The sequence below is a fragment of the Mchenga conophoros genome, linkage group LG7 (genome assembly GCF_057382185.1).
Source record: "Mchenga conophoros isolate Kocher_MC1m ecotype Shallow Benthic linkage group LG7, M_conophoros_male_GT1.1, whole genome shotgun sequence".
Classification (NCBI taxonomy): Eukaryota; Metazoa; Chordata; class Actinopteri; order Cichliformes; family Cichlidae; genus Mchenga; species Mchenga conophoros.
This window is the reverse complement of record NC_140532.1, coordinates 39,928,609-39,953,453: the sequence shown is the minus strand read 5'-3', so window position 1 is coordinate 39,953,453 and position 24,845 is coordinate 39,928,609. Positions and strand designations below refer to the sequence as shown.

General features: G+C 39.7%; 1 protein-coding gene across 2 annotated transcripts in view; it reads left to right on the top strand.

The window, feature by feature from the left end:
• tnksa (tankyrase, TRF1-interacting ankyrin-related ADP-ribose polymerase a) overlaps window positions 1–24,845 on the top strand; it is a 104,784-nt gene that overhangs the window by 56,496 nt on the left and 23,443 nt on the right. For both annotated transcript variants that reach the window (XM_085279222.1, XM_085279221.1), the window contains 10 exons: window positions 8,863–8,957; window positions 9,944–10,010; window positions 10,276–10,462; window positions 12,708–12,829; window positions 12,924–13,015; window positions 14,120–14,198; window positions 15,104–15,275; window positions 17,310–17,389; window positions 21,016–21,161; window positions 21,280–21,445. In XM_085279222.1, the coding sequence (XP_085135348.1) occupies window positions 8,863–8,957; window positions 9,944–10,010; window positions 10,276–10,462; window positions 12,708–12,829; window positions 12,924–13,015; window positions 14,120–14,198; window positions 15,104–15,275; window positions 17,310–17,389; window positions 21,016–21,161; window positions 21,280–21,445 (1,206 nt within the window). The remainder of the gene's footprint in view (window positions 1–8,862; window positions 8,958–9,943; window positions 10,011–10,275; window positions 10,463–12,707; window positions 12,830–12,923; window positions 13,016–14,119; window positions 14,199–15,103; window positions 15,276–17,309; window positions 17,390–21,015; window positions 21,162–21,279; window positions 21,446–24,845) is intronic.

The following is a 24,845-nucleotide window of genomic DNA, read 5'->3' as shown; positions in this document are numbered from 1 at the left end:
ACATTTCAAAAAGAAGTTAAAACAAGCTTTAAAATATGCATGAATGCATTTAAGGCCTAGCTAACACAGCTAGCACAGATATTTTACATAGAAGGAAATTAAGTCACTTCCTGCTAGAGAGCCACATTGCTGCTTCTTACAATATCTTTCAGCTCTAAAATATCTATATCTTCCCCTTGTACCCTCATGCACTAATGGTGGATGGGTTCTCTAAAGTGATTTCCAAATGCCATTTCATGATCGGCCTCAGTACAAGAAAACACTGACTACTGCCAACTCATTAATACAGGGAGTGCAGAATTATTAGGCAAGTTGTATTTTTGAGGAATAATTTTATTATTGAACAACAACCATGTTCTCAATGAACCCAAAAAACTCATTAATATCAAAGCTGAATGTTTTTGGAAGTAGTTTTTAGTTTGTTTTTAGTTTTAGCTATTTTAGGGGGATATCTGCGTGTGCAGGTGACTATTACTGTGCATAATTATTAGGCAACTTAACAAAAAACAAATATATACCCATTTCAATTATTTATTTTTACCAGTGAAACCAATATAACATCTCCACATTCACAAATATACATTTCTGACATTCAAAAACAAAACAAAAACAAATCAGCGACCAATATAGCCACCTTTCTTTGCAAGGACACTCAAAAGCCTGCCATCCATGGATTCTGTCAGTGCTTTGATCTGTTCACCATCAACATTGCATGCAGCAGCAACCACAGCCTCCCAGACACTGTTCAGAGAGGTGTACTGTTTGTAAATCTCACATTTGATGATGGACCACAGGTTCTCAATGGGGTTCAGATCAGGTGAACAAGGAGGCCATGTCATTAGTTTTTCTTCTTTTATACCCTTTCTTGCCAGCCACGCTGTGGAGTACTTGGACGCGTGTGATGAAGCATTGTCCTGCATGAAAATCATGTTTTTCTTGAAGGATGCAGACTTCTTCCTGTACCACTGCTTGAAGAAGGTGTCTTCCAGAAACTGGCAGTAGGACTGGGAGTTGAGCTTGACTCCATCCTCAACCCGAAAAGGCCCCACAAGCTCATCTTTGATGATACCAGCCCAAACCAGTACTCCACCTCCACCTTGCTGGCGTCTGAGTCGGACTGGAGCTCTCTGCCCTTTACCAATCCAGCCACGGGCCCATCAAGACTCACTCTCATTTCATCAGTCCATAAAACCTTAGAAAAACCAGTCTTGAGATATTTCTTGGCCCAGTCTTGACGTTTCAGCTTGTGTGTCTTGTTCAGTGGTGGTCGTCTTTCAGCCTTTCTTACCTTGGCCATGTCTCTGAGTATTGCACACCTTGTGCTTTTGGGCACTCCAGTGATGTTGCAGCTCTGAAATATGGCCAAACTGGTGGCAAGTGGCATCTTGGCAGCTGCACGCTTGACTTTTCTCAGTTCATGGGCAGTTAGTTTGCGCCTTGGTTTTTCCACACGCTTCTTGCGACCCTGTTGACTATTTTGAATGAAACGCTTGATTGTTCGATGATCACGCTTCAGAAGCTTTGCAATTTTGAGACTGCTGCATCCCTCTGCAAGATATCTCACTATTTTTGACTTTTCTGAGCCTGTCAAGTCCTTCTTTTGACCCATTTTGCCAAAGGAAAGGACGTTGCCTAATAATTATGCACACCTGATATAGGGTGTTGATGTCATTAGACCACACCCCTTCTCATTACAGAGATGCACATCACCTAATATGCTTAATTGGTAGTAGGCTTTCGAGCCTATACAGCTTGGAGTAAGACAACATGCATGAAGAGGATGATGTGGACAAAATACTCATTTGCCTAATAATTCTGCACTCCCTGTATGTAACTATAAATATCAGCCATGCATGCCATTATCAGGATTTTACTGTACAACGTAACAGGTACATGAATATGTCTGTCAACTCTGCAGGATTCTTTTCTTTTTTTTTCCAACCTGCTGATTGTTTATACGAGACGGAATCATAACATCATACAAGTCTGCTCATAAAAAGCGAAAACATTGCCTTAATTAAATTCAGCTGCCTTAATTAAAGTCCCCTCCTCGGGTAGTACTGGAATACTTCCAGGGCTGCAGCAAGGAAGTGGAAGTCATGTTCCTATTTTGGGGAAGTGGATGAAGTCACAGCCAGGCATGCAGCACAGTTGGTGGCAAAAATTGTGTTGATGTAGCAAAAATTAAAAAAAAAAAAAAAAAAATCAGTTTTCTTTGTGCCAGCAGACAGTTTACGTGGTGCACTGCCCTCCGAGAGGATCCTGACCTGATGCACTTCAGGGCTGTTAGGAGAAAGAGTTGTGGCAGCGTTATTCGATAGGTGGGGAGTGCAGCATGTCTTGAACCTCCAGGGCAAAGTTGATGAATAACATCAGAGCTGCACACACACACTTAAACAACGCCAAACAAAATGGTCCAAATGTGGCCATTTACCCTCCCCAATAGATCATGTCTCATTGCTATGGCAACTGCTGACAGCCAGCAGTCACTGTTGTCATGGGAACAGCTTGACAGGCTACTAAAGAGAAGAGGAAAAGGGAGGCGGATGTAGGAGAGGGTTAGGGAAAAATGGAAACAAAGAAGGAACTAACACAGCAGCAAATTCCACATGCCGTGTGTTTTTAAGCTCGTGTGTTGCATTAATGTGTTTCATAGTTTGACTTTTTTGTCCGCACAGTTTTTTGAGATCAATGTTGGCTCCTAGCTGACCGAATAAGCAAAATCTATTAGTTTATTGTGCACTTGGGGGTTACCTTTCAGATGGTGTGTCTAGTAAATGGCAAAATTTAAACTGGAAAAAGAGAATGGTACCAAGTGGAGTTATAAAAAGAGATTACTGTTTATTTATCTTATTTTACTTTAGTTTGTTTGTTCAGCTTGAACGTGTCCTCCACATCTCTCCTCGCTTCCTTCTTCCTTCATTTTCCACCCATATTTTCCCCTCCTTCATCTTCCTCCCCTCCTCCACTCCATACTCCTGTCCACCTCATGGAAAAGCTTTTAGATGATTAAAACACAACAGTGTATTCTGTTTTCGCATTTCTTTTTTCCCCAGCATCATTATTATTCACCGTCATAATGCCTCTCTGACAGTTGATTCTCTTGAAATAAAGTATAGTGGGTCGTTTTGTTGATTCTCAAAGGAGGAGAAAAACTTGGAATTAATGGCCCGGCAACAAAAACAACTATGTTTATAATTATTTACAAGGTTTATTGAGTAGCTTTTGAAAAGAAAGTGACTGTCAATAGAGTCAAAGTCAAAAGGTGTAACAGATGGCAGCAGTCACTTTGGATTACACATGAAATTACCATGTGTAGTACTGCACATGGGATTTTATATTGAGGTATAAGTATTATTATTGTAAGTTTATTTTTATATATATATATATATATAGATATAGATATATAGATATAGATATATAGATATAGATAGATATAGATATATAGATATATAGATAGAGATGTATATGTGTGTATATGTATGTGTATATATATATATATATGTATGTGTATATATATGTATGTATGTATATGTGTATATATCTCCCTGACAGTCACCTGTTAGGTACGTATATCGCATCTTTTGTTGCCATCAAAATACACAGAAATTTACATTAAACATAAATTCATATTGACTACTTACATTCAGATTCCAACCAGATTTGAAAAGGAAATGCCTCTACAAGTTGTGATGAACTTGCTGCAGGATGGCAGCAGAATGTGTTTTTTCTTCTTTCTTTTTCTTCTTCTTGTCATCACAAGACGGTTGCAAGAAGGTCCAAACTTGGTGGCACCAGTTATTCGTCTGGAAAAATAACTTTCAAAATACTACTATACCCAGCATGGCATTCGTGTTCTTTTGCCTTCACTTTTTCATCATATGATTGAACTGGGAGTAGAAAGTTAATACAGGTCCCCTCTCATTATGCAGCACAGCACTCCTGGCAGCAAACACTATTACATGTTGAACCCCCCATTGAAAAGCTTCAGCTAGCATTTAAGCTATATTCACGCAAGAAAATCACAGGCGGTATATCAGATGTTCCGGCACTAATGTGTAGCATCGCTCATATGCCAAATCAAAGTAGCTAATAATCCTCTAAAAATATGTGGCATACATACACGTGAGACTCACATTTCTCTGCATCATAAATGCGTACGTATTCTGGTGCATAAACATTACAGGCAAGTGTGTAAACACCTTAATCTGTCCTCCTCTTTGCTCGCAGTATTTGCACCAGCAGAATTTTTGTGCTTCCCTAAACACAGTCTCATTTAAAAACCTTTATTTTTGCTCGCAGTACTGCTGTTGCGCTGCTGTTCCTCCGTTTTGAAGAGCATTCATTTAAAAAACAAAAACCCACATGTCATCTCTTTTGCCGTCGATGATGCCTGGCAAGAAGAAATGAAAACATGTTTGCTCTCTGAATTCAGAGCATTAGAGGGAAAAACTGGGCTGCAGTGGAGAGTACTTGGATGACACTGAATGAAGGATGGGTCAGTGGATGAAAAAATGATTATTAGCACTATTGGCTTGTGGCTGCTCTGAGGATAGAGATTTCAACCGGAGCTGGGTTTTTTGTTTTTTTTCCCCCCCCCCTCTCACTCTCTTTTTTTAAGACTTCTATGCTGGGAATCCAATATGAGATCAACTGAGCCAGTGATGGTTTTTATGCGTGCCTCACTCACACACACATGCATGTGCACATTCCTTACACAGGGTTGACAGATTGAAGAGGTGGAGCTTAAACTACCCAGTCCGACCCTGGCAACAACATCACGGTGATGCAACAGTACATGCACGTGTGTGTATGTGTGTCTAACTGATGACTCACTAGTAGCTAACGGTTTAAGATTTACTGAGGACCTGATTAAGGCTTACATATTTCCTTTTTTTTTTCATCAGTTTATTTCTATTCTATGTAATTTGCAAAAACAAGCGCGCGCACACACACAAATGCACTCACTGCATTTAAACTGAGGCTGATGACTAACTGTGTACCATGTCCTGCTCCTTTCAAATGCCGCTGTCACATCCTGTAAATACGAGTGTACCATCTGTCCACCCGACTCTGCCTTTCTGCCTCGCTGCTGCTGCTCCTCAGCTGAACTCCTGAGTGAGCTGTTGAGATCACCAGAGATGATCTATTTTTCAGTATGTCCTCTGAAATTGAGATGAGTTTCCTATGAGGGGGACATAGGAAACATTCTTTTGTTGCTGTTGTTTAGTTTGTGGAAAACACCAGCTATAAAAGCTGGAAGAAACTTCGAACTTTTTTTTGTATTTAAGATGTTGCAAAGGGTTTCATCACAGTCTTTTGAAATAATGTAGTAGTTTGACTTTTTAAAGAGCCTCTTCTCTCTAAGTGGCCTGTGATTTACTTCTTAATGGGCTTTTATAACAGCAAAACATTAGTTTTAGTTAGTACTAGCATTAGTCTTGTTTTCCTTTTTGTTGTTTTATCTGCAGTGTTAGCAGTTGACATCTCAAAAACTGCTGGTAAGTTGCTTTCCTAGCTCAGATTGATGCAGTCCTTTGAGGTTGAAAGATTTTTGTTGGATGTAGACAAAGCTTTTATTAAAATAATCTGGATAAAGTGTGCCACTTTGCAGCCATCATACCACAGTAACACAGCCCGTGGTGAAGCCCATTCGCCTTTACCCAGTCACGACCTGCCATTTTTACTTTTAGAGCTTAAAATGTTAGCTAGGAGAATCATCTACATCAGTGTGATCAAATATATGATGAAAAGATATGCGTGCACACTCTCACCTGATCCCTTCGGATGATTGCACTGAGCAACTCGATTTTACCAGTCAGAGTATCCGGTGGCTTCATATGGCAGTGATGATTATTATTTTTATTATTAATCATTTATTTATTTTTAATTGTTTTTTGGTCTTTTACCTTTGTGAACAACAGATGTGGAAAAACAAGGCTGCTGGTGGCACCTTTTTACTTACCTCCAGTCTAAATCCCCCATGGAAGTGAAGTGTATTTCAAAAGGTTCTATGGGGTCTCAGGACAGAGTGCCTACTTTCTTGAGAAAGGTCGCCAGTAATTCAGGGAAGATTGCACCTCTCTTCCATGCCATCAGCTCTCAGGATTGTGTGCTGCCTTTCTACCTTGTCTGTAATATGTTTGCCACATGCATAAGTGAGCAGGCTTGAGAAGAGAGTTGAAGGCCTGTTGACCACATGAGGCTATCTTATAGTCATTTTGACATTTTCTTTATTCACATTGTCAGCTTACATTTATACAATTTCCATATAGAGTTGTTCATTCTTTGAGTAAAATACCACATGATGAACCGCCAGCCACTCTAATGTTCAGATTGCCTATTACAGTTTCCAAATGCACTTTATGGATTGCTTCAAACAAATCATTCTAGTTGTAGTGGGAGGATGGTGTTCCTCTTACCATGCATAGCAGCATTTTTGAGATGTATATCATACAATGGAAGAATCTGTGATAAGTGTTTTATTCCAAGAAATGCCAAACTTTTTCCAAAAACTGTGTTTGGGCTAATCTGGATAATCCATAGATTTTACTCTAAACAGACTTCAGTGAGAGCGGAGAATTTGTTCCAGTGACACTGCAAAGATTAGTTGGTTAAGGAGTAAATTATATAGGCAAAGCTGTTTGGCCTCACTCACAATTGGGAACACTTGTACAATGGTGTGAAAAAGTGTTTGTCTGCTTCTTGATTTTTAATTTTTTGGAATGTTTAAAAGTTTCATATCATCAAACTAACTAGTCAAAGATAACACAAGTAAACACAAAATGCAGTTTCTAAATGAAGGTTTTTATTATTTGAAAAAAATCCAAACCTACATTTATTAGATTAATTAAAAAAAAAAGAAATATTGGTTTCCAAGTAATTTTAGACTTGATAATAAAATATCAGAATTTTAATTGTGCTTTGAAGCCCTCCTGCTGACTCCATTCTGCTATAATTTAAACAACTATGGTGATCATTTTTTAACAATTTAACAATGTGTGTAAGTGTTGTGTTTCCCCCAATACCTCACTATTGCAGTGGTGCCCAAGGCTTTCAAGTGTAACTGTAATCTGAGTCATCTGCCATGCTAAAATAAGATACCAAGCATTGTTCATCAGAAACACAGATGGGAAAAAAAGACATAAACATAAACGTGGGATGGTAATCATGAACCAATTTTACCCAATCAGAACTGCATCCCTTCAAGATTATGTATTTATTCTTTCAGCCTGTTTCGCAAAGTGTCAGAGGAAAGTGGCAGGACTGCAACAATAACAATAAAGCTGCTTGTTATAACCAAAGTATGCAGAAGAGGTTTTGTTAAATGCACAGCATATAGAACCTTTAGGTAGATGGATTACAGCAGCAGAAGACCACACTGTGTGCCAGTCCTGTAAGTTAAGAACAGTAAACTAGGCTGCAATTTGCACAGGCCCACCAAATTTGGACAATAGAGAACTGGAAAAACATTGCTTGGTCTCATGAGTCTCAGCTTCTGCTGTCACATTAAGATGGTAGAGTTAGAATTTGGTGTAAACAACATGAAAGCATGGAGTCAGCCTGCCTTGTATCTACAGTCCAGGCTGGTGGTGGTGTAATGATATGGAGGTATATTTTCTTGGCACACGTTGGGCCCCTTGGTACGAACTGAGCATCATTTAAACACCACCGCCTACCAGAGTATTGTTGCTGACCAGCTCTTTAAGATCACAGTGTACTTATATTCTGGTGGCTGCTTCCAGCATGATAATGTGCCATGTTACAAACTGACTGCGAAACTGAGAGTATGGTATTGACACAGCCTGATTAATAGCAGAGCAGATTTGTGAGAGCATTGGATTGATTTCTAGATTCTACTGGAGGTAAAAGTGGAAAATATGTTGTTTTGAGTTTACTGACCTTGTGACCCATGAATAATATACCTTTTCTAGTAGCAAGGTGTATGTTGGTTTTAAAGAAAACATCAGTATTCAGCTTTGAAGAATTTTGATTTATTCCTGTCTATAAAGAAAATGACCACAAAGCATCCAAAGGATTTGGAAGTCAGGTACCATGTGTGAAAGGGACTTTGTTAAACTTGGACATTAAGCTTGTAGAGCTGCTCAAGATTTAACACATTTCTTGTGATCTCAGTGTTTGCTCTAAAAAAGTTTTTTTTTTTTTAATAAATATATATATTATATATATATATAGGTGTATGTATGTATGTGTATGTATATATCTATGTGTGTGTATATATATGTCATTTTTATATCAGCCTACTGCATCTAGTAGCTTTAATCCAACGTCCATTCACACTTTGCTCTGTAGCACATCCAGTTCTGCGAAATGGCTTTTATATCATGACTTAGAGGCAGGTTTTCTATTACTTTTTTCCCTGTAACAAGTTCAATTTGACTGAATAATGGGAACATTCTTGCTGCCGCAACATTTCGGCACCAGTCTGCGTTTCACTCGAGCTTTCAGGAAGAATGGCCTTTGCTGAAAGACTGTAGTGCTGCACGAAGAGCTAAAGCCATCTCATCTCAGTCAGATCTTAATGCATTCAGAACTGCAGCTTTTCATCAGTGTTATGGAGGAAATTATAGGCAGACTGCTACAGCCCATTTCTTCTTGCGAAGCCTTACCTTAAGACTGTAAGATGCTCAGTGAAAACATACCCACACATACATAAACAGGAATGATGGTTATGAAGTCTTGATGATAGGCTGTCACACTGCGGAGCGAACATGTGGGCTAACATTTATTTTTCTGTCTGTCTTTTTTTCCCCTCCCACTCTTTGACTCCTCGTTCTCTCTTCTTGCTTTTATTTGTCCTTCTTTCTCTCTCTCTCTGTTTCTGTGGGTCTGCCTTTTTAGTCCACTCCGCTGCACCTGGCAGCAGGATACAACAGGGTGAGGATAGTTCAGTTGTTACTACAGCATGGAGCAGATGTTCACGCCAAGGACAAAGGGTATGTACAGAGAAAACGACAAGGGGAGTGTAAGTGGGGGGGAAAAGGCACTTGAATTCAGGATTTTCTTAAAAACTAAACATCTTAATGGTAACACATCATAACTACACTGCTATTTATGAGACATAATTATGAGATTTTGCTATAGCCAGTAGGATGAGACTCCTTAATCCATCTCATTGGATCATAAGATTTAGGTGGGGATATATACACATTCTGTTGTTGGCGTGCACAGAGTATGATGCACTGCATTCTGCAGAAGCCCTTGAAGCTCTTTTCTGCAGTTTCTGTCATATTTCAGGCCTGCTTATAGACTAAAATGACTGGACGTGCATAAAAAGTTAGTGAGGGTGGTCTCTGCTTATGCAGCCACACAAAAAACCTGGAAACCATTCGAATAGCTGTCAAACCACGACTTATTGATGTAAACTGAGATGTCAAAACTTGTCACTAGGGGTGCGGGGGAGGTTGTCAAATGTCATTTACGTTTTTTCCCCTTATAGACTCCAATCCTGAAGGTACTTAGATCTCACCTGATCGAGGTGGACACGAGAATGCACATGTGCAGTAGAGCTGGACTGGACTTTAAATGGTCCTCAGTTCAAACAGTCTAAGCAAAGTAGATGAATGAGTGTCATTGCCTGCTGCACTTTCCACAAAACCAAACTTATTATCCAGTAGCGAGAGCACGTCTGCTACCGTGGGCTCTGTGTGAGAAAGCTGTGAGACACCCTCAACCTTTTATGTAGTGCCGCTATGATGTTGACATCTGAGGCACTCGATGTGTAACACTGATTAGCAGGATGTCACCATGCCAATGTGACCAAGATATCAAATGTGGTAAATGGTATTTTTACTGAACATCAGCATGTTAGTGTAAGTGTCACATTGTTGGACTCAGCACACATTTTGTGTGTATTTAGAATTGTTAACACTGATGTTTGTTTGTAATGAGAAGTCTTCTGGGTTTTTTGTTTTTTTTCCAGGGGTCTGGTGCCGCTTCATAACGCCTGCTCTTATGGACACTATGAAGTTACTGAGCTGCTGCTAAAGGTACAAACACACATACATCCTGTTTCTGAATATACTGGGTCGGTGGACATAATTCATAATAAGAAGCTATAAATGACCTCCTAAGACCTGCTTTGTTAGTTCATTAAAAACGTGACACATTCATTGTACACATGCGCCAGAGCCGATGGCATCATTCCCTTTTGAGCAATCCAGAATCAATAATGATAAAACTGCTGTCAGTAATCTCCTCTGTACTTTTTTTTTTTTTTTTTTTTTTTCTTCCGCTATTTTTTTCCTTCGCCAGCACGGAGCCTGTGTGAACGCCATGGATCTGTGGCAGTTCACCCCTCTACATGAAGCGGCGTCTAAAAACCGAGTGGAGGTGTGCTCTCTGCTGCTGAGCCACGGGGCTGACCCGACCCTGCTCAACTGCCACAGCAAAAGCTCTGTGGACATGGCACCCACTCCCGAGCTGAAGGAGAGACTTACATGTGAGTGTGGCTCTTAATTTACATAAAGTGCAGCTGCAGAGTACAGCACGGCTAAATGAGTCTGTTTGTTTTAGAAAGGGCATATTTACACGGGCTATGTTTGGAACAGCTGATTTGAAATTATTTTGAACATGGGAGTCTCAATCTTTTTTTTCTTTTCTTTTTTTTTTGACAGGGGATTACAAAGGGATTATTAGTACAACAGAGAGATTGATATGATTATTTTGATAGCCAGCAGTCTGATGTAGAATTATTTCTTGAAAGAGCCTCATATTCACCTGTTTCTTCATGTGGACTTGACTAGTGGAAAAGCCACAGATTAAAAAAACATGAAAGTCAGCTAGGGATGGCAATTGGACTCGATTCCCATCCCTAAAGTCATCCACGGTTCGAATTATTACAGATTTCCTCGGCTATATAAAACATTTTATTGTGTTTATTCATGTTTTCAGGGTGCATTAATCCAATCCCTGACTTTAAAATTTATTTTTCATTATAAAAAAATGCCTTGAACCTGGACTACACAATTTGTGTTTTAACATGAACTCTTTACTTTAAATTTCCACAAACAAGCTTACTGATTTTAAATTAGTTTCTTTTTTTTATTTTGGTTTATTCACTATATTATAATATGTAAATAATCTGCTTATATACTCGTGTCCTTTATGAAATTAGCTGTTTTCTTTGTAATATTAGTTCGGTTCGCATTACACTGCAACTAATATTTGACTAGAGATCCGTGATGTGTTAATTAATTAGAGACTACACCATAATTAAGTTAATTTTCATCGTACTTTCAGGACGCAGCCACCACAGAGTAAAAAGGTTGGATAATCCTTTGTTTTTGCCAGAAAGCCCTCTGCAACTCGAGTTAATTAGTGGGTCAGCTCTCTTTTTCTTTCGCTGCACTTGTTGCCTCATCTCTGTAATGAAGCAGATCAAAACAAAAATCAAATGCCACGCGAATCATAAGCCATCAGAAATGTTTTCACAACTGCGGGATGACGGTTCGTTTTTGATGATTCTATGTTGTCGAAAACGCATCTCAGTTGGGCGTTTTGCTGCAGACTCATCACAGGAATATAAAAATATAAAAACAAAGACTTCCTGGACAGATCTGATGTTGCCAGCTCCAGATATATTTTTTAAGCCAGTTGGTTAGTAGCTTACAAAGTACAGTTGATATGAAGGGGAAAACTTACTATAAAAACATTAATGTGCTCAAGTTGGGCAAATCTACTTGGATCGCCTTGCTTTTGAAGCTACTTTAAAGTGAACCAATCCAGGAACTTCAGTTTATGGCACTTAAGTGTTCAACTTACTATCTGCTAAGCTTCCCATAAGTTACGGAGCTTCCCAGTTATACTTACGGTGTCCGTGCCTTTTGGAGCTTTTGTTTTAATTTAAGCTGACAAATAATGTGTGTTACGCTTTATTTGGTACTAATTATTGATATTTGTATGCCTGCACCTTGCCTCAGGGTCCAGAAAACAGCAGAAAAGGAAAATAAAACAGGATGGCAACAAACACACTGCTAAAAATGGTTTCAAAATGAGACAAACCAGTGGCTCTGTCCATCTTTTCTTAGCAGTTTATAGATATGGTTACATATACAAAGAGCAAACGTGTAGTTCATCTCGTGTTTTTCTTCTTTCTCTGAATAAATTATTTCTGTGTATTTCTGACCAGCAACTATGAAAAATTCGTTTGGGTTTTGCAGAACAAAAATGTCATAACTCGCTACTGTTTCTCTTCCATCAGCTGTACTTTACGTCTTTAATTTTTTTTCTTTCTTAACCACGTGCCCTTGAAGATTGCGCCATTTATCTCAACGTCTGATTAGAAATGCATGAATGCTGTTGGCTCGGTCCGTAGATAGGACGGGCTCCTTTTATTCAGCCTGAAATGCTTCTGAAGCAAAATAGTTTGTTGTTTGTAATTTCCAGACCTCGGGGGAATAATCGCTTCTTTCCGCTCCAACTCCACCACAGAGACTGTTGCATCATATGTCATTAGCTCTCTGGTTGGGGAAAAAAATGAAATTATCTTTCTGAAGTATTGTTATGCTGCAGGGTCATTGCAAGTAGAATAATATATTGTAACAGTGGCTGAGAACTTCATAATTCAGTTTTTGGGTGGCAAGCTACATCATTTGCAGCCTTTTGTTTCGTAGGAAACCTCACAATGACAACTGAAGCTGCTTTCTTTCTAAAAAATTTGACATTTTCTGTGCGCCTGTCTTCAGATGAGTTTAAGGGCCACTCGCTGCTTCAAGCTGCTCGAGAAGCTGACATGGCCAAGGCTAAGAAGACCCTGGCATTGGAGATCATCAACTTTAAACACCCACACACACACGAAACTGCCCTGGTAAGATTTGGATGCATTTTAAAACACTGGCTCTTATATTGGTGCAGACGTGTTGAGATGACGTGTCCATGTGTGCTTTATGTGCGTTTGTTAGCATTGTGCAGTAGCGTCGCCTCACCCCAAAAGGAAGCAGGTGACCGAGCTGCTGCTGAGGAAAGGTGCCAACGTCAACGAGAAGAATAAAGAGTGAGTGTTGTTTTCCGCTGCATGCACAGCTCATAAACATAAAGTGAGAGCATTATATGTTTGTCAAGGTGACTCCAGCAGTGGATTTATGTTAGAGGTGAACAACACAAATCACTTTGCTGATGTGAATTGCCATTGCAAGGCAAAGTGGTTGCATCACTGCTCAGAGACACTTCAGTAGGTGAACGCACCGTTGTTCACACGACCTGACAATCAGCGGCGACAGAAATCGTCCGCTCTTCAGACGCTCAGTCTGCTGCCAGCCTCGGGCTTCAGCTCAGTACAAAACTATCCTGAATAATTCCAGCATTTAAAGCATAAAATGTGACCTATTATGTTTATTTCCAGCTCCATATTTTCATTTTTGGACTTTTCTAAGATGGCTTAGGTGGCTTTCCTGATTCATAGATCTCAATAATCCTTTTGATTATGATACGTTTTCTGTTCAAAATAGACTGGCTCCTGATTAAGTGTGATTGACTGACCATGCTTAGTAACAGTGACCACTTGTAACAGTATATTTGCATGACAGAAACCAGGAAGAGTACAGGAATCCACTTTAATAGCTTTCTAAGTGAGGTATAAGAATAAAGTACTGCTAAGCTGAAGTGATGTACTTAGTGACAAATGAGAACTGATTTGGTCAGTGGGCTTGGTGATTCACTGCTTTCTCTTTGGAAATTTCTTAGAAATGGGCCTCTTCACATGTTGGGCTCTCCAGTCCAGCTGCCCTTACAGCAGTGGGACTGAAGCTATTACATTTACAATGATAGCGGGCCATGCAACAAATGATGTCATACGAATGTATCATATATATATAAATACATACATATAGATACCTTATAGTGAAATTAGAATAAACGCATTGCTGAATAGGTGATTCTGTAAATTTCTGTTATGTTTTTTAACCCAGAAAAAATGCAGTACTATAGTACATGGAGTGCAAAAACAGTGCTGACTTCATCTCAGGGTTGATGACTCGTGATAATATCCAACCTCATTCTGAGAACGTTTGGGCACTGCATTCTGTTTTACAAGCAATCTGAACGATCTAAAGTTGAGCAGTTATATTTATTTCCTAATGCTCTTCCCTCTCCTCTGTAGTTTCATGACTCCTCTTCACGTGGCAGCTGAGCGGGCGCATAATGACATCATGGAGGTGCTACAGAAACATGGGGCAAAGGTATGTCTTACTCCTCTTCCTCCATGTATAGAGAGTGTATCAAAAAGAATCATCCAATTTCAAAGTGCTTTAATTTCGTGGTTGTTCACCGGTAATGTTAGAAAGGATCGGTGAGTTTCTAATGTTTGGTGGCTGAAAATGCTGTTTTTCACACTAATCACCACAAAAAAAAAAATTCTAAAAAGAAGCATTTTACTGTGTTACTGCCCAAAGTTTTGGGTAAATGTTTCTGCAAACTGAACATTCTGGTGTGAGACCCTCAAAACAATGGTATTTTTCTAAAGATGGCATTTTTATTCAGCAGTCATACATTGTGAATTCAGTTTGGAGAAAGAACTGGATTTTAAGCAGCACTTGTGGTTGCGTCACTGTGAGAATGCTCTACAATCAAGGCGCTCAATGGTATATTTGTGTGCATCAGTGTGATGATGCACCTTGATTTGCTGTATTGCTCAAAAACATTTTTATCTATGAATAGTTTCTCATTTTCATACAACTGACTCTGTTGCAATGCACAGAATAATATTGCACCCTTTATTATTTCACCCTGAATCCCACAAATAAGATCCAAGGTTGTTGTGGCATGTTTTGTTATTCAGTTGTGCTGAGGCTTGTCACATAATTGTGTCAACATTATCATATTTGTTTACATATTTCAATAATTAAACCAAAAAAAGTCTTGTTTTTGTATATTTTTCTGGACCTTTTGTGAGATGAGGTTAACGTACAGTTGTTTATTAGTGTCTCATTTGGAAACGAGCTGACCTTATTTGGAACATTATTATTAGTAAGCACTTCATCAGTAATAGGAGAGTCATAAAATTACAGATTCAGATATTTTTTTGAATGACTGTAACTGCAGACGTCCTTTCTGAATCATTATTCTGAGGTCTTTGTTCTTGCAGGTGAATGCCCTGGACACACTGGGTCAGACGGCATTGCATCGTGCGGCGTTGGCAGGCCACCTTCAGACCTGTAGGCTGTTGCTAGGATACGGGGCAGACGCCTCGCTGGTGTCGCTGCAGGGCTTCACCGCTGCTCAAATGGGAAACGAAGCTGTTCAGCAAATACTCAACGGTAGGCCACCCGTTTGTTTCTGTGGGGGCTGCTGAGTGGGTGGGTGTGCGTGTAGAAGCGTAGGTGATGTGTTTTGGTTGCTATGCACCAGTTGCAAATAGTGGGATTAACTGGAATTGTTTTTGTGAAGGCCAATATTGATATTTTCAGACTGAAGGCGCAGATTTTAACGCAGAGTGAGCCAACTCACCTGCTCAGATCTGGAAGAAACTTGGCATCACGGTATCTAACTCCAGGGTTTCCAGGTTAAAGGAAATCAGTTTTTAATGGGGGCCTAACCCTTGAAGCTCTTTTCTGAACTCAGTGGTTTCATTCATATTTCAGGCTTGCTTATAGAACAAAATGACTGCATCAGGATTTAGTGAGGATGGGCTCTGCTTGTGCAGCTACATTTGGGAAAACTGAAAAATATTCCAATATTCGTCAAAGCACATCTTTATTGATGTATTCTGAACTACCAAAGCTCATCTTTATGGATACAGAAGAAGTTGTCAGATGTCGTCTTCATCGGGGAAAGAATTAAAGCCCACAAATAAAACTAGACCAAACCACTTATTGGTCTGTACAGCTCCACATTCTTTATATTAAGCTGGACACGAAATCCATCAGTTATTACATAAGTACTCGAGTCCCCTTAAAGCAGGAATTTTCCACAGGCACTAAGAACCTTTGTAAAGACCCGGTTTGGGGTGAATTAGCCTACCTGAAAGTGGGGCTTGCACTGCTGAACGTCCCTGATTCGTCATCAAATCTTTAGAAATTTTTCTGCTCTACTTATTTTCCATAAAATATACTACGGTCCAAACTCTGGACATATTATGATTGCTTTGAAATGTGTATCAAAAAGGCCTGTCCACATACCTTCAGGCCTTTTCTCGCATATTGGAATATGAGGCAGTATTTTAACATAAGTAAGTCAAATTACGATAAAAGCCTGAAATTCTCACTGGACTTTTCCGTCATAAATTTGAATCAATATCTGTAATTTCAGGCTGATACATTTAAAAACAACAAAAAAAACAGAAAAAAGTCTGCATATTGGCTAGCTAACATATTTAGTATATTTTCCAGTTTTTTCGTTTTAAGTAATAATAATAATTAATAAATGTCTGGAAATTTTTTTTGATATATGAAGCTATATATAATTTTATACCTCCACATTTTGGACCATAAGTGAAAGGAGAACACCTGCAGTGATTTAAGATGGAATAATGGAATAATAATCTTACAATCATCTCTGCAGCAGATAAAAAGCAAAAATTGTCAATTCTAATCTGTAATTGTAACATTCAAACTTGGCTTCACAGGCCTGTTTCAATTACAGGTCGAGCTTACACATTTTAAATGAAATGAAAGCAAGGACAAAGCAAAAAAAGCAGAAATTCGAAGAATGTAAAGCTTCTGATTTCACCGAGTGGAGGAAATTGGGACAAAAAATGGTCTAAAGCTTTTCTTTAAACTGACAATGACTGCACGACCAATGAAGATTCACAGCACACGGTTATCTCATAGAAAATATTGTGTGTTTAGTTGCTTCTGAGGCAACTCTGGAAATCTAGATTTATGTTGTATCTCATCCTCTAGCCCTATGCATAACTACTGATTTGTCTTTTAAATGACAGCGAGTGAATTGAATACGGCATCTGTAGCTGCCTTAATTGTAGCAGCTGTGTCACCACAGTCGGTTTATCTGCAGCAACCAGTAGACACACACTCTCATAAAGGCCTAATATGTTACTTTTGTTTCCTGTTGGTTTGCACTGCATTGCAATTATCAAAGAACAAGCAAAACAACAAAAATAAGTCTTACAAATGTCACCTGGAAGCTTTTCGAAACGGCCGTCCTAAAGTGCACAATGTCTTCCATTAAACATGGCCGTAAATTGACGTGCGTACGTAGGATGAAGTGAATAACGGCAGGATAACGCCAGCTTTATGTTGTTGTGTTACAGTCAGCCTTTCATTAATGTTCTTCCAAAGCATGTGAAGGCTGTTTTTGCTGTCTTCATGATTCTTCTGTGTTTGCTGCTGTAGAGAATGTCCCAGTGAGAAACTCTGATGTAGACTACAGACTTCTCGAAGCTGCTAAAGCCGGTGACCTGGACACTGTCAAGGTAGATGACACTTTGAAAATGACAATTTGACATTGTTGCCTGTGGGGTGTTATGCTGCAATCACAGGAAAATGCTGGAGACTGTAGCATGACCAAAGTTATTGTGACTGCAATCGTGCTTGAGATGGTTGCTTCGAAGATGAGGACCAGGACTGTGACCGTTTGCAGTCGGCTGCCATCTTCCAAACAACATCAGTACATCAGAATTGTGAATTGTGAAAAAATGGATGTGGAGTCAGTCTGCCATCAGTCTGGGATTAAATGGGGTCAAGTTGGCACTCTGTAATAATATGGTGATTAAGTGATAAATAACAGATCTGTTGCCGTCTTCCTATTCATTCACAGTCTGAGCACCTAGAAACTCTCCACAAATACTGACATAGTTGCTGCAGGGTGGCAATTTGACTGTCAAATGACATAGGTACGCTGCAGCTTTGCTTTTATATATAGCCTCTGGTCAGTGTAAATATGGCAAATGCAAGGATCAATCAACCTACTTGTCCACCTATCTTCATACTGTGCCTACTAGAGCAGGGCGATATGGCCAAAAATATTTATCACGATATATATTTGAAAATTTGCGATAACGATATAACTGACGTTATAATTGATGCGAGACAAAATACAACTCCACAACATTACTAGCGCAAAAGACAACCTATCATTTATTTTCACTTAAACAAGAAGCTGGTTTTTATGTACATTAAAGCTTTATAAAATGTAACAGTGCAAATGCAAATTCCTTGCTGAAAGTTTAACCAAAAGGCATTTCCAGTAGAAATGGGCTGACATATCCTGAGCATAACCATGTATAATATCCACTGAAGTTAAAAAGAGGTGCTTTGCAACATTAAACTGCAGTGTGCAGTACGTATTTTTTGGACCATAAGGTGCACGGGATTATAAGGCACATTAAGCGAAACAAAGCAGTCAGATAAATCAAACTTTATTAAACTCATTCTTCTTGCTTCCTCCACTTCTGTACCATTGATTCATTAATGTTGAATTCTCTGGCAGCTGCTCTATTCCCATGTTGTTGCAGTATATTAATGACTAACCTCGTATTGTGGATGGATTATCTCAGTTGTTCTCCTGACTGAAGTTTGGTCCTTTTACAGCATCCTGCCATGCGATTGCATTTGTCTCTAACTATCAGGAACCTTAACTTTAACTTTTATAAGTGGAAAAGTGTTAGTGTTTGTCCTCCAGCTTCACTGTTTATGTTATGCTAACATAGCTGTGTTGCTAGCGATCACGTAGCACATAATTATATACCAGCTAGCCCAACTTCAGTAACCCTACAAACGTCACTGCTGTTTAGTTTCCTGTCTTCATTTATGTTGGAAGTGATAGCAGAGCTGTACGTTTGATTTTTTTCAGAAATCTCTCAGTCAGAACATGCAATATCATGTTTAGGTAACTAGCGAAACTAGCGAGCTAACTTCCGCTAGCTTCCTGCTAGCTTCTAACTCCGTTAAATGTAATACATTTTGTTTTCATGGATGCCTGGAAGTTAAACTTCATAGTTACACCTGGTAAAGCAGCAATGCTGATCGTTTTATTAAAGATGAAAGAATTTAGACAGTTTTTAACTCTTAGTGATGCTGCAGTGTTCGTTTGACCTGAAGTTTACGGAGTTTAGGACCCAGATTACTCCCAGATTTAAGAGCATCTTAGTCCGACAAATACGACAATCTGATTAATTGTTATATCTAATTTTATATTTCAGAGCACTTTTCTTCAAGTGCCATATGAATAACCTGTATTTACTTGTAACTTTTTAACTGCTCATTAACTCTAATCTAATCAGCCAATCACATGGCATGCATTTAGGCACATAGACATGGTCAAGAGAATCTTTTTAAGTTCAAATCAAGCATCAGCATGGCAAAACAAGGTGATTTAAGTGATTCTGAGCATTTGTCTGAGTATTTAAGAAACGGTTGGCAGTTCTCTGGGTCAAAATACCTTTTTGATGTTGGAGGAGACCAGGCTGTTTTGAGCTGATTGGAAGGTAGCAGTAACTAATTTTTACAACTGAGTTATGCAGAAGAGCATCTGTGAAAGCACAAGTAGTCAGACTTCGAAGCACATGGTACACAACAGCAGAAGACCACACTGGGTGCCACTCCTGTCAGCTAAACTGAGGATACAGTGGACCCAGGATCACCAAAATTGGACAACAGAACGGTCTGATGAGTCTCAACATGAAAACATGGATCCATCTATCCTTATATGAGTGGCTCAGCCTTATGATGATAGTATAATGGTGTGGGGGATATAATTCTTAGCACCTGTGTGATATTATCTGATCAGTATGGACCAAAATCTGTTTCGAGCACCTTGTTTCATCTATGTGATGAAGATTTGAGGCATGTTGGCAGTAATTGTTGGTTGTGAGCTCAGGTTTTATAATCAGAACCCAAACTTAATCAAGCATTCGATTTATTATATATTATATTAATTTTTCAGAATGGCAGGAACATTAAAAAAAAAAGAGGAAATATTTGAGAATGAGTTTTGTTGATACTACAATAAATAGAATAAGCCCAAAAACATTTGGGCAGTGACACCATTTTCAAGATTTCAAGCTTTGAACAATTTGTTTTTCCAGGAGTTTAAAAAAAAAATCATACAAAGTCTCTCGATTTTCATAGGTTCAAAATAACCCGATTGATAATAAAATGTAGAATATGAATAAATTTTATATTTTCTCTTGAGGAACCAATGAATCAATCCACCAATCGCCCACTCTTTAAACTGTGTTCCTGTGTGCTAACCAGGTTTTCACATTTATTTCATGCTTTTCGTGTTTTGTAGAATTCGTGATCTGCTCAAGGGGCTAATAAAAAAAAAAAAAACTTCTGAAGAGAAGTTTAATGTGGAATTTAGTGCCAGCAAGATTTAAATTTATCTCCTGTAAAATAAGATGTCAAGATAGTAGAAGAAACCTGTAAAATAAGCCCCCCACCAAGCCCATCTTTACTGCTGAACTAAGGTGTAATTGAGTTTGAAATCACAGCAAAGAACAAAAGTAGCAGCATTACCCACTGTGAACAGACACACAGTAATATTGATATTATAAGGTTTTTTAGCATTATTCGCAATTAGCCGGAAGTATACAGTGTGTTTTTATTGCTAATCCAAAATTCCACATACCATTTTTTTTCAGTTCCTTTTTCTGTCTGTTTCGCACATCATGTTAACATAACGTTTCTGTTGGACCAATCACGGCGCAACTAGAGACAGTTACAAGACTCGTGCATCTGGGGAGCATCTTTAGTTTTGTAACGATCATTAACTAAATTCTCAGGCAAAAAGAATAAAATTAGATAATATGAAATTAAGTAATACCTGAGTTTTTATAATTGTTTTTACAGGACTCATACATGCACAAAAACTCATGGAATTCTATCTAATGGTTGTGGAAACATTCCTGCTGTCGTACTAGAAAATTTAACAATGAATATTTCTGTGAAACCTCTTGAAATCATTTAATCTTAAAAAAAAATCATGAATAAATAAAAAATGGAATAAGATCAAAAGAAATCCTGGTTGTTTTTGAGCTGCACCTTAATTTGACTTGGAATTATTTTAATCTTCTTTTTCCTCCGCGTGTCTCTGCAGTCCCTGTGTACGGCTCAGAATGTGAATTGCAGAGATCTGGAGGGACGGCACTCTACCCCTCTTCACTTCGCTGCCGGCTACAACAGAGTGTCCGTGGTGGAGTATCTCCTGCACCATGGGGCGGACGTGCACGCCAAGGACAAAGGGTGAGACACTTGTGTTGGGGTGTGACTTTGGTGTAATTTTGAGCCAAGTTCGTTTCCGGCACCCATCAGAGAGTCTTGGAATAAAGTCGTGGAGTAAAATGACTGTCTCCCTCTGCAGCGGTCTGGTTCCCCTTCATAACGCCTGTTCGTACGGTCACTTTGAGGTGGCCGAGCTGCTGGTCAGACACGGAGCCTCGGTCAACGTGGCAGACTTGTGGAAGTTTACGCCGCTCCATGAAGCTGCAGCGAAGGGCAAATACGAGATCTGCAAACTGCTGCTTAAGGTTTGTCTCTTTCTTAACACCATGCTGATGTTCCTATATATTTAAAGCAGACTCAGTTTAAGATAAGACGGCCCAGTGTTTTTGCACCAAGTTTGAATTAGAGGAGGAAATCGCCTCCAGAACCACCAAGCGTGGTAAGATCTTCATTGGATCTCATTGGATGTCAGGTTTCTGATATTTATGGCCCATGTGAAAAGAAATCCAACTCTCTGAGCCCGAATGCAACATCAACAGACCCGTTGAGAGAACTAAATGTTCAGGAGTGTTTATCCAGTGAATGGTCGTTGGCACAAGTGCAAAACGGCTTGCCCTCGAGTTGCAATAATCATACGAGTGCCGCAGCTCTCTCCGTCACTTTCTCCCATGGGTATGTCTGAATGAAGCCATGAGCCATTAATTTCTTAATGACCGAATGCCACTTCTGTGACACATACCATGTCTGAGAAGGGCTTAATTGTGCCATTTGCTGTGACCTCACATTGCTCCTTTTCATACTGAAGCCTGTGGGATAGAAATATTTAATTTTTGATGCAGCTTTAATGTTCTGTAAACAAGCACTTTATCCTTCTCCAGACAAGTTCACCAAACAGTGTTTACAAGACGCGGTGAGCCGGGGCTCAGCGAAACTCAGAAATCAGTCATGTCTACGGAAGCAAGAGCTGGCAATGAAATGATAGCACATCTGTTACTAATGCAATTAATGGCATCTGGTGCTGTGAATGCCTTGTGAATAATGGGTGTAAGTCAGCATGTACAAATCAACGTTATGGAGCCGAGGTTTTTCCGGGATTGGCATTTGGAAAATTGGGTGCAAACACTCACTGAAAGGTATGACTTGTGCTCTGTGCGAGTTTTGAACCCGGCCGGGATCAACTCCGACCAATCCAATTACAAAGCTGAAAATATCTGTTGTGTAACACTGAATTGTCACATCTCTTTGAGGATAAATGAATCCTGTGAAATGTTGCGGTTTCACAGCTGAATGCATTTTTGTTTTTCCTATCACAAACACCTCCAGACGAGGTTACGTCACCGCTTTGCCGTTGCCATATGGGGCAGCATAAATTATTAGATGAACACAGTTGAATTCACACACACACACACACGGTAAACGCAGCACACGGAAAAACAAGAGAAATTCATTACTTTATTCATAATTACATATTGACTGTATAAAGTAGTTTGTAACAGATGTACTTAGGAGTATTAAAGGATGATTAAAAATAAATGGAAAAGAAAACAATGAATTATGAGATAAACGTCCTACACAGCTTGTACGAGGTAGTGACACAGTTGTGTGAGCAGACAGCAGCGTAAAACACAAAAGAAGTGTAAGATTGTCGTGGTCAGGCTGTGAAACTGATACACAGCAGTGTTCACTGAAAACTTTGGGACTAAGAGGTGCGACAGTGCAGCAGAGGTATCAGTGATGGTGGAGGGGAGTGGCTGTTGTGTGGAGTATTAGGGAAGGTGACAGCTCTGGGGAGAAATTAGCTTGTCGGTCTGGCTGTGCAGGAGTACAGAGAGGTGCAGACTAAATATGCACTGCCTGGTGCAGTGTGAGAAATGGTGAATGATTTCCTTCCTTGGGGCGGTGGCATTTATCGGTTTGCATTATATTGAATAAACTGACCTCGCTTGCAATAAAAACTTGTTTAAGTAATTAATCTAACAAAAAAGTTCAAATTATCTGGTTCCAGAAGAATGAGCGCTTCTCCATATACAGTGGGGCAAAAAAGTATTTAATCAGCCACCGATTGTGCAAGTTCCCCCACCTAAAATGATGACAGAGGTCAGTAATTTGCACCAGAGGTACACTTCAACTGTGAGAGACAGAATGTGAAAAAAAAATCCATGAATCCACATGGTAGGATTTGTAAAGAATTTATTCGTAAATCAGGGTGGAAAATAAGTATTCAATAACAAAAATACAACTCAATACTTTGTAACATAACCTTTGTTGGCAATAACAGAGGTCAAACGTTTACTATAGGTCTTTACCAGGTTTGCACACACAGTAGCTGGTATTTTGGCCCATTCCTCCATGCAGATCTTCTCGAGAGCAGTGATGTTTTGGGGCTGTCGCCGAGCAACACGGACTTTCAACTCCCGCCACAGATTTTCTATGGGGTTGAGGTCTGGAGACTGGCTAGGCCACTCCAGGACTTTCAAATGCTTCTTACGGAGCCACTCCTTTGTTGCCCGGGCGGTGTGTTTTGGATCATTGTCATGTTGGAAGACCCAGCCTGGTTTCATCTTCAAAGTTCTCACTGATGGAAGGAGGTTTTGGCTCAAAATCTCACGATACATGGCCCCATTCATTCTGTCCTTAACACGGATCAGTCGTCCTGTCCCCTTGGCAGAAAAACAGCCCCATAGCATGATGTTTCCACCCCCATGCTTCACAGTAGGTATGGTGTTCTTGGGATGCAACTGAGTATTCTTCTTCCTCCAAACACGACGAGTTGAGTTTATACCAAAAAGTTCTACTTTGGTTTCATCTGACCACATGACATTCTCCCAATCCTCTGCTGTATCATCCATGTGCTCTCTGGCAAACTTCAGACGGGCCTGGACATGCACTGGCTTCAGCAGCGGAACACGTCTGGCACTGCGGGATTTGATTCCCTGCCGTTGTAGTGTGTTACTGATGGTGACCTTTGTTACTTTGGTCCCAGCTCTCTGCAGGTCATTCACCAGGTCCCCCCGTGTGGTTCTGGGATCTTTGCTCACCGTTCTCATGATCATTTTGACCCCACGGGATGAGATCTTGTGTGGAGCCCCAGATCGAGGGAGATTATCAGTGGTCTTGTATTTCTTCCATTTTCTGATGATTGCTCCCACAGTTGATTTTTTCACACCAAGCTGCTTGCCTATTGTAGATTCACTCTTCCCAGTCTGGTGCAGGTCTACAATACTTTTCCTGGTGTCCTTCGAAAGCTCTTTGGTCTTGGCCATGGCGGAGTTTGGAGTCTGACTGTTTGAGGCTGTGGACAGGTGTCTTTTACACAGATGATGAGTTCAAACAGGTGCCATTCATACAGGTAACGAGTGGGGGACAGAAAAGCTTCTTACAGAAGACGTTACAGGTCTGTGAGAGCCAGAGATTTTCCTTGTTTGAGGTGACCAAATACTTATTTTCCACCCTGATTTACGAATAAATTCTTTACAAATCCTACCATGTGGATTCATGGATTTTTTTTTCACATTCTGTCTCTCACAGTTGAAGTGTACCTCTGGTGCAAATTACTGACCTCTGTCATCATTTTAAGTGGGGGAACTTGCACAATCGGTGGCTGACTAAATACTTTTTTGCCCCACTGTATCAGTTTATGAAATGTTTTTGTGTTTGGTGTCCAGCAAAACAAGCAATGGAGAAAAAAAAGATGTTTACTTTTAC